The following is a 14,219-nucleotide window of genomic DNA, read 5'->3' on the forward strand; positions in this document are numbered from 1 at the left end:
TTATTTAGAAGCTGGCACGGTGTCTCTTAAAAATCTGTAACTGTAGCATAAACAATAAATGCTTCTTGAGTAAATAAATACACACATACATTTTTTAAAAATTATTTTTTAAAGCTAACTTTTAAGGCTATTTCTTCTCCATCATCTCCAGGCTTCTGCTCACTCTGTTTATTCTCCCCGGAATAAGCCCTTCCTTCTCACCCTTCTGATCTGCTTAGACCAGGGCTGTTGGATAGAAATTTCTGCCGTGATGGAAATGTACCTCATCTGTGCTGTCCAAGATGGTAGTCACTGGCCACATGTGGCTATTTAGCACTCAAATAAATTGAGAACTGGAATTTTAAATTTTACTTTATTTTAATGAATTTAAAATTTAAATAGCCACATGTGGCTAGTGGCCACTGGGCTGGAGAGCACCGGAGCTTGACTCATCTGAGAAATCTTCCTGGAGACTCACTCTGGAGGTCTCGCGCCCTCACTGTGAAGATGGTTTTGGCACACACTTTGTACTTGACTTTATCATAACATTTATCACAATGTACTTAGTTGTCAATATATTTACCTGATTCTTCTATTGGACTGTAAGTTCCTATAGGCTTCAGTTATGTCTTTTTCACAGTTTTAGCCCCAAAGACCTAGTATAACACTGGCATTTTGGAGGGGCTCGATATTTTTTCAATGAAAGAATGAATAAATGAACTGATGGCTCAGTGGACTGGTAGTGACACTTCTTCATATATAATAAAGCTACAAAACAGATCTCTTGGAACCAAGTGAGCTGGGAACTAAGAGATTAATGGTAGTGATGTGACAAATTATCTTTGTCTAAGGAACATGCATGGCTCTTTAGCTTATCTTTCCTTACAAATGCAGGCCCTGTCTTCTGCATAAATGGAACTGAGGAACAACTCGCCCGTAGAGCTCCTGGTCATTAAGCCATGATTCTGTCCAGACTTGTGCTTTCAGAAAATTCCCAGGAGATAAAGTTCACTGCCGTGATGGAGTGAGATAAACATGCTTGTGCTGTGATCCCATGTTCTCACATACTCCATACGGGTCTACAGAACAGCTGGACTCATTCATCAGATTTGAAAATAATCAGGTCTTCACACTCTGTTATCACGGGTATGGTTGTTCCAAAGGGTATGTTGGCACAGAGCCTTCTTAACCATGTCCTAGAGATTCAACCACCTCCATCCAAGGGACCGGAGAGCTCTCCTTCACGAACATTTCTTCCAAACCCACTTGCAGAGCATAAGGAACGTTCTCATTCAAACCAACAATGGTCCTCGGTGTTTTGGAAAGAAATAAATGCCGAAACTTGGCATGGCTCTGTTCATATCATTTTAGGGTACACAGTTGAATCTCGTTGGCTAGACATATTCCAAATATTTGTATAATTTAAAGTAATTTGTACAGACATAGTGAAAGTCTATTTTAGGCAATGGAATTTAATATACATTTCTTGGTGAGCCTTTCGTCTTTCACGTAATTCTAGCCCTAAGATTTTAACATTCAAATACTTAATGTTATAAAATGTTTTCATATTCATATGTTTGTGAACTAACAAACCATAAAACAATAACATGTGTTTGAAATTAGAAAATACGCTGCACTGAACTCAGCTTTCAAAACTAAGCTTTTAACTATTTAAAAACTTTTTTTAAAGTCATCTTTATTCTTACATATTTCAATTAATTGGTGAATTCAAAGCAACAGCTGTGTAACTCCCATGGGTTTCCATATCTAAGTCCCTATAAGAAGCAGAGTAATTTAGTGCATTAATCAAAACTAGGACTTGAATTCTAGAACTGAGTTAACCACAACTTTGCTGAATGATCAAAGGTAGGGCACTTAATCTCTCTTAGTCTCAGTTTTCTCTTCTATCAGACTATGAACTTTGTGTAAGTATGTTTTAAACATCATGAATTAAACCAATAAATGAAAGAGAAGTATCCTTTGAAGCAGGGAGGAAAAAAAAGAAAAAGAAAACATGAAGAGAAAGAGAGATTACTGCGTGTCAGGTACTGTGCCAAACGATTTCCCTGTATTACCTCATGTGATCCTAAAAAGTAACTCTGTTAAGTGAGGTCCTACCATTATTCCCATTTTATAGATGAGGAAATGAGGAACAGAGAGGTTAAGCAACCAGGTCAGGCAGCTAGGATTCGAAGCCAGGCAGTCTGATTCTAGGGTCTTTGTTCTCAACCAATGCTTCATTCTGCTTCTCAAAGAGAAAACAAAAACCAAAACTCCCCAAATGCATCTTATTCTTCATTCCAGCTGCGAGCTGTGGCTCCCATAAGAGGCTAGCCTGCTAGTCTGTGTGAAAGGTGGGAAAATGTTCTACATATCTTAAAATATGAGCGATCAGTCATCATTCACATTACTGGCAAAGACACAGAGACTTGGTATTTTCCAATTTAGCATTCACGGTTTCAAGTATTAAAAAAAATAACCCTCAAATTCTCTGATCTACAGTAATTTGAACTTCTGCTGGGGTGCAGATTTAAACTGCATCTGCTACACAGCTCTGGGCAGAAATATGACAGTCAGTCTGGCCCTCCATCAAGGTCAGGACTGTAGTGTGTTTTTCTCTGCCATTTGCCCTGTGTGCCGGGATGCAACATGTTCCACGCATGGGTATGGGGAGTCACAGCAATGCTCAGGAATGTCAGGGGTCTACTGCTTAAAAAAAGAGAAAAAAAAAAAAGGACACCTAGTGACTAGTTGATACTACTAATAAATATTTGCCAATTATTTGTCGCCACTTCCACCCCTACCAGAATCCAGCCACCATGCTGCTTTTAGCTTGCCAAAGCAGAGATCCAGCATGAAAGGGTCCAATTCCAGAGAGGGTTCAAATCCTCAGTTTGCCACTTGCTGGCTGAGTGATCTTGGGCACTCCTCTGTACACCAGTTAATTTGTCTGTAAAAACAGGGCTACCTACCTCACAGGGTAGCTGTGAGGATGGAATAAGAGAATACGTGTAAATGCCCAGTCTCAGGGCTTTATGTGCAGTTTCTCACTGAATCTTCACAACATGCAAATCACATGGTCACACGGCTTATGATTAGCACTCAATGCGTGTTGGATATTGTTATATAATTAGTTACTCATATTCATTCATTTGACAGGGAGCCGTTCTATGCTAGCTACGTGCTGGGTAGTCTCTCCCCTGCGGGAGCCCAGGAACTAGCAAGGAGGTTACAGTCTGGTTAACATAAGACTCACTCAGCCTTAAAATAATACACCATTAACATCACCCCATGGGAATTAAGCTATTTTATATTTTCAGATTAACTTTCTGGCTTGAGAATGGATTCAGAGACATTTGGCCATCCAGTAATAATGATAAAGTTCCATCAATATAAATCCATATACTTATATTGTGGCTGGTGGAATAAAAAATGGTCAGAGGCTGATCTCTCCTAAATGGGGTAAGAGCAGGATCCACATAATCCTGCCTCAGGTGAATGTGAAAGACACGAATATATCTTCAGTTTATTTAAGATACTTGGGTCTATATTCAAATAAACAAAGGCTTGGTTAGATAAACACAGAAAATGTGGAAGAGCCACATTTATATTACTAGGAAAGCCAACATTTTTGCAATAAATAAGTTGAATAACTGTAAAAATCAGAAAACTGAAGCTTTTTTCCCAAACCCTCAAAACACTGTGCTTCCAAGGAAAAGTGCCATGTAAACAAAATAAAACCAAACAAACAAAAAAAATGACTAAGTATATTTTAAGACACGCACTGAGTTTTAGAAACAAAACTATAATTAGCAAAGTAAGGTAGTAAAGCCAGCTAATTACTAAGAATATTTGAAAACTGCAGTAGAGGGAGGGCGACCTGCTTTATCATTTGTTCCCTGGATTCCAATACTTACCCCAGTGAAGAAAAATTGTCCTAAAGCACAGAAATGTATCAAAGAAGAAAATTGGCTAGCCAACATCTAGAAAAAGAAGTGCAACATTGCCCACAGTGTAACAAATGCAGACAGAAACTGGCCAGGATTTCATTTAAAAATGAGAATGTTGACTGTCTCTAAAAATGCTATATGATGTATCCTCCTATATTTCAGGAGGGAATAAAAATTAGTATGAATTTCAAGACATTTGGGAGGATATATACCAAGTCTTTAAAATACTTATTCCCTTTGATGTGGTAATCCTAATTCTGGGAATCTATCTTAAGGAAATAATCAAAGATGTAATTAAATAATTTCAGATCAGCTTTTTGTTTGATTTATTTTTATAATCAAAAGGTTATTTCTAGTAGAGAAAATACCCAGGAATAGAAATAAAGGAAGTTAAAATTTTTATGTGAGATCCACAGGATAAATTATACAGTCATTAAAATGTTTTCAGAAGGTACTTAGCGACATGGGAAAATGCTCGTAATACCATGTGAAATTTTTCAAAAGCAGGATATAAACTGTATATTCAGTATGAACCTCATTGTGATATATTATATGCAGGAACAGGGAAAAAAGACAAATAATATTTTCATTTTAACATATCCTTGAAAGTTTGCCACCATATATTAATTTTTGACCAAAACTACATTGAAATCTGTGAATTTATGTATTTTTTGAAAAGTGCATGAGGAGATTTCCACACTAAAGTACCAAAGCACCTTGATACAAGGCCATCTCCCCTTCACGTGGTGCCTCGCCACAAGCCCAGAGGCCTCAAGCACAGCTTCTCTGCAGAGCTGCACTTGGCTGTGTCTGGCAGGGCCCCCAGATACTGACGCAGGGATTTGGGAAATTGTGGGAAGGATTCTCACCTGCTCAAATATCTCTCTCCCACCCATTTGTTATGGGTCCTGAAACTCTACCACTGGTGAATCAATCATCTAAGTTAAGTCCAACCTTATCCCTGGAACTTAAAAAAAAAAAAAAAGCCCAAAGTGTGGGGCAGCATATTCAGTCACTGTAACATCTCCATCTAAATTAGTTTATCAGACTTTCCTTCCTTCGTTCTACCAACAAATATTTACTGGCACCTAGAACGTGCAGGAAAGATGCCAACCCTGGGATATGGCATCAAATCGGCCTCTTGCTCTCAAGGGGTTCCCAGGCTGGCAGTGTGGCAGGTACACAGACAATGACAGGTAATAAAGCCTCTCCTAGGACGAGATAAACAAAGTGCCCATGGAGTCTGCCCAAGCAGAAGGCATGGCTCCTGTCCACCCGAGGAAGTTGAGAAGACTTCGCAGGAAATGTGCGTTTGAGCTAAATCTTGAACAAAAGGAGGAGTGGAGTTTGCAGAGGCAAAGGAAAAAGGACAGGAGAGGTAAGGAAGCCCGAGAGAGCCAGACGCTCTCAGAAGAATGCCAGGCTGCTGGGAGAGGCTTTCAGAGAGTGACTGTGGTGTGCAGAGCCGAGTGGAGTGGAGCAGGAGAGGCTGGGAGGGACACAGGGCTGGTACCCTGGAAACACGGGCATGTTCCCATGTGGAGATGCCAAAAGGGAGAAGGATGTTCCAGGAAAGGGTGCAAGTGAAACACTTGCCAACTCTGCAATTCTACCCACGTGCGCTCCTGCTCCCGCTTACACTTCAGCTGCTGGCTGTCTACTGAAATAAGGTTACGACTGCCTTGCCTCTCTGGTTGCACTTTTAATGTCTAGAATCCAAGGCCACAGTGGGACGAAATTCTCGTCCTCCTTAAACACCTCTTCTGACTGGTGACTGCAAATATCGTTTCAAAATAAAAATACTTGATGTATTTATTTTTATTTGGGGGACTTCCCCAACCTGAGAACTTAACGATTCATCTCACTCATAACCAAGACAAATACAACAACCGTATAGTACCCTAGCACACCTAGATTTTCAAACTAACAGGGGATAGAAAGACCATTTTAAAGCATACCAACAGGAAAAATATATTCATTGTTAGTTTGGGATGTGAAGATTGGATTCTCCCTTTTATTTTTTTAACAAAAGAAAAACCCTAAACCTTTAGGAAAACTTGGCCTCCTCTATCTGCCCCAGTGCCGTGTCTTCCATCCCCCTCGAGGCACAAGTTTTCTAACAGATCTTCTGTACTTCCTGCATAAAAAACCAAATCAAGGCAGAGCCACCACCCCAAAGTGAAAAGCAAACTTTCATTATTAGTCGTGCTGGCAAAAATCTTGGAAAGTGTAAGCTACACAAATTCCAAGAAAACGACCAAAATATATCTCTGCAAAGCAGAACTTCCTTGTAACAAGATTTGTAAAATTTCCTCCCCACCCCCCTGGCCCCCTAGGCTATTCTGACACAAGCTGAACTTATTTGCACGACGTTCCAAAGCAGACAGGGACACAAGCGCGCGCGCACGTACACAAACACACAAAGAAGACGTGCCTGAAGACTGTCTGAGAGGGGGTGTTCCGAACCAGATCGACCGTGTGCCGCGTCCTTGCCCAGATGCATCTAACTTCAGGCTTGGGAACATTAAACAAACACAAAAACAAGAGCCGGCAATGCGCGTGCTGGGCTGGGTGACAGAGGCAGCGAGCAAATATTGGGATTGTATTTCACCTGTTGCCATGGCTACCAAAACAGGGTGGATACTTGCAGAAAGAGAACGAAAGAACACTGGGAAGACAATGAGTCCTAGGAGACTGTCTGAATGTGTGTGCTTGGAGCTGCTGGTGAGGGTGGAGGGGGCAGAGCCAAGAAAAGAGAACCGATGGAAAAGGACATTTCAATACCGCTTTGTGTTGGGTGCTCAGAGAGCTCCATCACCACTCCACACCAGCATGAAGCACATCTCTGAAAGCCCAAGTGAGACCCATGCAGACCCAAAGAACACAGCAATGAGATGGGGAAGCTTACTTTTACTTGGTCGCTGGCAAAATCAAAGCAGTTTGTACCAAGTGCCAAGATATGAAATACACTCAGCGTGTCTCCACGCTCTGGGTAATCAATAAGAATAGCTTAGTGGTCTCATGTCGAGACCTCCCCCCCCCCAAGTCTCAGGAAGAATTACAGAAAACTGGGCCATGCCTTTGGGCATCCTGATTAATTTCAATTCTCATTTGACATAAAAGGAAAAGGCTGATTGACCCTCTTTCCCTGCAAGGTTCTTTATTTACCTCACTAAACAAACTGCAGAAAACACTTCAGGAAACACCCCCTTAGAAAGTTCACTATCAGAGCAACCAGCAGATGGCTTTCTCTGTCCATTCACAACTGGCACATGGAGAGCGAAGAACTATGAACTTGAAAACCTGGAATGTGGGTTCCAATTTTCCTTCTTCTCCTAATCATCTCTGTGACCTTAGATCAGTTGTTAAATTGAACTTCAGACCTTTGTTTCTCAAAGAAAAGAATTTTGCTAAAATAATCCCTGAGGCTCCTTTCTGGCTTTGGAATGTGGTGATTCATAAGCAATTGATAATCTCTCAAATTCTCACTTTCAAAACAAATACAATCAAACATATAATCCCATGTATTTGGGATTCTGATCCATACATGGAATGTAAATCCTATAGGAATTTATTTTGTTCTGTAGACAGAAAGATAATTAAAAAGTTGCTTGCTCTTATCAATGATCTAATCTAATCATTTACACTTTACCCCAAAAAAGGACATGATACATTCCTAAACTGAACTTCCTACAGTTTAAATGGGCAAAGTGGCAGTGGTGTGTAAAAGGTTATACTTCCAGCCGACAGAAAGGAGCTGGGGCTTCTATTAGCTCTTAGAGACGTGTTGTTGCTTTCAGTTCTTTAATGCAGCACTTGTCTTGGACAGACGGAAATAGGGATCAGCCTTCTCTCCAGGGTTTAGATGATGAGGACTGGAGAAGCGAACAGGTGGCTGGGCCGAGCTATTAATCTGAGCCTTGTCTTACTTTATACCACTTGAGTTTTACTCTTCTATAAACTTGCTTTTATTCAGAATAAGTTATCATGGGGATGCCAGAGTCCGCATGATATAGTAGAAATGGCAAAAATTCAAAGAAGACTTGGGCTCAAGGCCTGGTTATGCCACTGGATGATGCTGGAAGAGCCACTTAGAACCACTCTATGTCTATAAAATGAGGATGGTAATATTTCTCTGTTGACCTTTTAGGATTGCTGTGAGCCTCTGACGAGACAGTGTATACGGAAGAACTTTGCAATTTGGAAAGTGCTCTACTAATATAAACTCATGGGATGATCATTCCCACTGCTGGCAAAAACATTCTTGTTTGGGGCCAGGACCGAGGGTCCAATGTCTGGATTCACATCCCAGTACCATCGTTTACCAGCTTGTATGTTCTTCACAAGTTACTTGAATTCTCAGTTTATTCACTTATAAAATGAGATTAAGAATAGTATCTCCCTCAATGGACTGTTCTGAGAATTAAATAAGATAATATATTGCAAGATGCTTAACATAATTTCTGTCATATACACAGGCGATTAATTAATGTTAACAATTGCTAGTTTCTACCATAGTGTTTTAAGAAGGCAAATTGTCCTTAAAATGCAATCAGAGTGAGTGCTCAGATTTTTGTTGTTGATGTCGTCATGGACTCTTACATAATTCCTATTCATCTTTGTATTGGACAGTGGCTTTTCACAGCAGTGAGGGAGCAGGATTCTGAAAAGCGTGGTCACCTTGATTCAGCCCATCATCATGTTTTGATCACTGGTTACAGGGAAATATGGCTGCTGGGACAATTCGAAAGTTAACGAGAGTGTCTTTCAAGTCAACAGCATTTCCTGCCTTGCCACAAATCTCCTGAGAAGCAGACAGCCTATTTAGTCACTGCGTTTTTATTCCTGGACATTTAGGAAGTAAAGCTGGGGATGATTAAAGCAAACAGGCAAATCGAAGAACTGCCTTTCTCAAGTGTGCCAGAGAGATGTTACCTGGAGACTGTCTTTTCATGTGTATAAACTTTCCAGGCAACTCCATATGCAGCCAGGCTTCTCTGTGATTTATCTGTTGGACAGTGGGTGGCCAAGGGGCACCGTAGGCAAACAGTTATCCAGCTCGATAATTAGGGAGGGGAAAGGCAAACACAAACACACCCAGGTTGACACTCAAAACAAAGTGGAGATTTAACCATAGATTGCTCACTATGCCACCCCAATTCTTGTCTGCCAATCTGCCAGGAGGAACCCATGAGCCAAGAAAAGAAGCACTGTTAGTAATTTGTCAGCACAGCTGATGGAAAAAGCACAATTCTGGGTGGAAATGTTAAGGACTGAGTTGGGACCCAGCTTTGTGTTTAAATGATGGCTTGACCTCCCTAAGTCTTTGCCAGGCAGCCATGTCCTCACTTGTGAAGTGAGGGATTTGGGCAAGGTCTTCAGTAAGTGCTGTTCATCTCTAAAAGGCCTTGACTCCCCAGTCATGTTGGTTTCTTTCATTCATTCACTGCACATATTTATGTATTCATTCAATAAACTGCAAACCTAAATGTGGATGAAGTATTGACAGTTGGTGGCCAAAATACAGCACAATCAGTCCGTCACAATGGAAGGAACAGCATTTGGTATTGATTGCTCTCAATTCCTAGGAGGGCAATGATATTCTAAGTTCTGTTTTCTAGGGAACAGACATACTGCTTTCCTCTCAAGGAAAAAAATATGACGGATATTGTTTCTACATATCTTTCAAATAAATCAAATGCAGTCAGCTACTCTTTACAAGCTGAATACTTAGCTGAGCATTTAACAAATGTCATCCTCTCCTTCTTAGGCCCACCCTCACCCCCTACTCACTCCATCCCACCCTCATGTCCAGGGCTAGGGTTTGGTTCTCTCTCATAATTTTAATTCAACTCAGCTCAGTTAAATTCAGTTCTTATTCATGGGGCCTTTCTCAGTACATGAAGCTTACACAATGCAAGGATTATTTCCAATCAATCACGTAGAGGAAACACATGTAAAACAAGAAAAGTCAAGATTAAAATGTGTTTAAATAAGAGACAGTGAAGCTGGACCAGTCAGTGAAGCCACAGAAGTCTGGTTAAAACAAGAGGTTAACTTCCACAATAACCAACCACTCCACACTTTTCCAGGTTATCCGGAGGTCTAAACTATCCTTGCCATCCTTGTCTCTCATTACTATGTAAATAAATTAACCTAAAAAGAATTTGATTTAATCTGACAGTTACTGATACCCAGAAACTGTTTATTTTTATCTAAACAATCAATATGGTGATGAAAAAGCTTTATCGTTAGAGACTGAGACTTTAGCTTTTGCTAAGGGATGTGTCGTTTGGGCCAGTTTTTTAACCACTTGGAGCCTCAGTTGCCTCAGCTGTAAAATGGGGACAAGAGCCCTGTCATGGGGCGGTCCTGAGGATGAAATCAGGTCACAGACATAAACACCTTCTCCAAGGTATCAATACTTCCTAGGCTTCACTATCTCTTTCCAAACTGAAGGTGAAATCTGGGCAGAGTGGCCAGAGCCCTCAGTGAATGGTTGTTCATACGCCTTCCTTCATCTTAGTCAATTTCAATATGGTAGTCATCACCTCATCATTAATGAGACTCAACACAGGTATAGAGACAAGTTCTCCCCACCCCTTATTTAGAGTCCAACCCTATTATCAACTTCTTTAAAAAAAAGAAAAGAAAAGAAAAGAAAAAAAGAAAACCTTTTTCAAATTAGAATTGGTCTACTTCTCACAAATAGAAATGAACACAAATCTACGTAACCCTGAGAGCCCCACACCCACGTCACTGCAGAATCACGCACATCCAGCAGAGGCTGGAAACATGCCCCAGTCTGGTTTGCATTTCCCCTACCTGTTCTGTCTCCTTCTTCCTCCCCTTTTTCATTTCTCTCTGCTCATCCCTCGTCTCCTCCCTTTCCCCTCTGAGTGTTAAAAATGTCCACAGCTATCCAGCGAACATCCCCTTCTAGCAGATCCTGTTTTTATGGAAGACACCCACCGATCCCAGGAACCTGGGAGGAAGAGCCTGTCATTCTGGGTGGGTGGAAAGACAGGAGGCTCTCACAGCTCTGAGTCTGTGCTCCGACCCCCAAACGATTTCCAGTACTCACGTATTCACTTGCATAATTATGAAGCCACATGTTTGTTGGCTTAATTCTTCAGAAAAAGGTCCATAAAACTAAATTATTATCTGCCAGAATTATGACAAAATCATCTTGGACAAATGTGACTACAGTTCACTGAAGTGCACTGCTTGATACTAATATACATTAAATCAAAAGAAAAACACACATGATTCTTGATTTAGGATGTCCCAGATTAATGTACCATAGAGCTTTCTGGGAGCACCTATTTGGCTCTTTCCCACAACAGAAATGACCCGTTTGGGGCAAGGAAAATGGATGTGTTCTACGGAACAACTACTTGTTAGACAGCTTCTAATCAAGTCGTAGGTACATTTAAAGCAATCCTGCCTTCAGCTTTTGTCCACCTCCAGGACCTCTGAGTTTCAGCAGAGATTCAGGATGATGGCTTTTGTCAGTGGCCAAGAGGGAGAGTAAAATGGATACTCTGACACCGCTGTTCCCAGGAGAATAGGTCTGCAGTGTTGTGGGGTGGGCGACCCGTCCCTGGCAGCTCTCTGGTTTCTCCCGGGCTCTGAGAACACACCCCACCGGGTGCCTTCATCACAATAGCCCATGTGTGACCTTTGGAACAGTCCTTGAGCACAGTGAAACAAGAGTCTTAGTTGAAATCTGGAATCCATTCCAGTCTCACACAGGAAGAAAATTAGGCAGAGAACAACAAAGCTCGTAGTTCTGAGAAACCTGGGGAGGCTCTGGCTTACATTAAAATCGTGAAAGATTTTTTTTTTCCTTCACTACTTTGGATTTTATAAAAGCTCTTCCTCTAAGCAACCCAAAGCAGCTAGAAAATATTGTACGGTTAGTAGATGGCAATAACCCGTTTCTCCAAGTGAATAAAGCAAGCAGAAATAAGAACAGAGATGCTGAGTAATATATTGAAAGTCATTTACTTAACACTTTTCCAAGCTACTAGGTAAACACTATTCTTCCAAAATGTAAGTGGCCAATATTAGCATTTTTCCCCTTTGGGTTAATAATAATCCAAATTTGTATTGGCAATAATGGGTTTGGGGTGGGAGCCTGGAGCAGAGAGGAGAGCTGTGCTCCTTAAACCCCAGCTCCACGATACAGTCCATTTGCTGAGACATCACAGAGCTGGAAAGAGTCATTCACTTAGAACATGAATCAGCAGAGGAGGCTGCTTGCTCAAAATCCAACTCGACAAACATTTGTGGGGTAACACTATTTTTATAAGAACAGATCCAATTCCCTTTTGTCTCCTGCTGATATGATTCCCTATTAATCCACCATATCACACGTTTTTATTTCATACATATAAATAAGTATAAACCTGTCCTCCCTCTGGAAACATTTTCCTTCTTTGCCAGCAAGAAGGGTCGGACACTTCTGAGTCAAGTGGTAGCATAAAACCCAGTGAAACTCAATTGGCAGGGAAATTTGGTTTAAAATTGTGTTTTAGAATCCACCTAAAGTTTGTCTGCGAGGTTCCTCAGGAGGGACACAGACCCTGAACCAAACAAGACGATTCAGAAATAATCCAGCGAGGGGAACAGCATCTGATGCTCAGACCCAGGACACTTATTCATACACACGAATAACTTAATTTTGTTTTTTTCTTAAGTACCTTCACAGCTCATTTTTTATTTTCCTTTAAAAAAATGTAAATGGCATTACTCTGGTCTCCAAAAGGGATGCCAATTTGGACTTTACTCTGCCAGCAAGTATTTAGTTTGGCTCAGCCGGGCTTGAGTTGAAAAAATATTTGCCGACTCCAGAAAGATTTAACGAGCTTTGCTGAAGATGCTGGTGCCAGTTGGCATGTCACAGGGACTGTGGCACAGCAGAGAGAACTCTCCCGACCACAGATTTTATTTGCCCAAGGTAGCCAACACTGGGAGTTCAGTTGCTTCCTGGGGTTAAGAAGCTGCAAGTCAAATCAGTGAAATTTCCAAGAGAAAGTGACCAAAGCAGGAGGCAAAAACAAAAAACAAACAAACAAATAAACAAAAACCTTGCTGCCATTGAAAGCGAAGTCCCTGGGTTTTGATGGCTAATTTTCACAGATGTCAGTAACCTCCTTATACCAGCCATCAGACATGGTCCCTAATGCTGTCAGTCAGCAGACCAGATAAATCTCCAACTTCTAGCAGAAGCTATCCCTATCCGATATCAGATGCTAAAAACTCTGCTGCAGTGTATTTTGTTGTCATCTAATACCTTACTAACTGTGGTGTCAGAATTTATACAAAAACTGAATGACTTACTTCAAGTAACGCCACTAAATATAACCAGCAAGTTTACTTTATACTGCCAAGACCAACATGCATTGCTTTTATTAACATTTAGTAGAATATAAATGCATGTATCTATCACTCTGATTGAAAAGACTGACTTTACTGCACATCAGGCTCATATGTTAACAGTCACTGAAGGTTGTCACCTGAAATTGGGCATTTCAGTATGAGCTGCGGTTACCCCGCAAGAAAACAAGGCTCTGGTCCTTTCAAATGAATGTCACATTTGACGACTACAACAAAAAATGAAAAATGTTTTCATAATGGTGTGTGCTTCAAAATCACGTCTGTTTTGGTGGATTTGGGGACAGGAAGAGTGACACTGGAACTGTGACCACCTTGAAGGAGAGAAATACTGGATTGTTTTTATTAATTTCACCTTCTGAGCAAATATATACATCCTTAGGTGTACTCCACCTCCACTCCTATGGAGCTCCCCAAATTGCTAAATGTCCCTTTCACTGAGGCCACATGCTGATCCAATACTTGTCACATGAGCATTTGATGCCAAGGTTAGTAACAAATATCCTCAAAGAGACAGCCACACTCTGCACTGCCTTTTCACAGAGAGACCTATTCACTGAAACAAAGACGGAGCCATCTACCTGCCTTAACCGAAGTGTGGAAGTCAGAGCAGAAATCAAAAGAAAAGAGCCATGGAATAACAAAAGGATGATGATAACTGTTATTTACCATTTTGGCTTCTGAATGCATTGGCTGGACTTGGGGAGAAGCACAGGGGTTGCTGAGATTTGGACCTTGCATTCCCAGGAGGTTGGAGTTCACTGACATTTGTCTCTCCATCTAAGAGAAAGGAAAGTAACAGAATCAGACGTCTGAGAAAGGCAGCCTAGGTCACAGGCAGACCTGCATTTCTCTTTCAAATGGATAGTTTAGAATTTCTGTGAATAACTC

At 41.0% G+C, this 14,219-nt stretch overlaps 1 protein-coding gene across 2 annotated transcripts in view; it reads right to left on the reverse strand.

Annotated features, from left to right (window-relative positions):
• The window catches only part of CREB5 (cAMP responsive element binding protein 5), a 381,842-nt gene that overhangs the window by 75,441 nt on the left and 292,182 nt on the right, over positions 1-14,219 (reverse strand). For both annotated transcript variants that reach the window (XM_064487484.1, XM_064487485.1), the window contains exon 7: positions 13,998-14,108. In XM_064487484.1, coding sequence (XP_064343554.1) covers positions 13,998-14,108 — 111 coding nt within the window. The remainder of the gene's footprint in view (positions 1-13,997; positions 14,109-14,219) is intronic.

Source organism: Camelus dromedarius, chromosome 7 (genome assembly GCF_036321535.1).
Source record: "Camelus dromedarius isolate mCamDro1 chromosome 7, mCamDro1.pat, whole genome shotgun sequence".
Taxonomy (NCBI): domain Eukaryota; kingdom Metazoa; phylum Chordata; class Mammalia; order Artiodactyla; family Camelidae; genus Camelus; species Camelus dromedarius.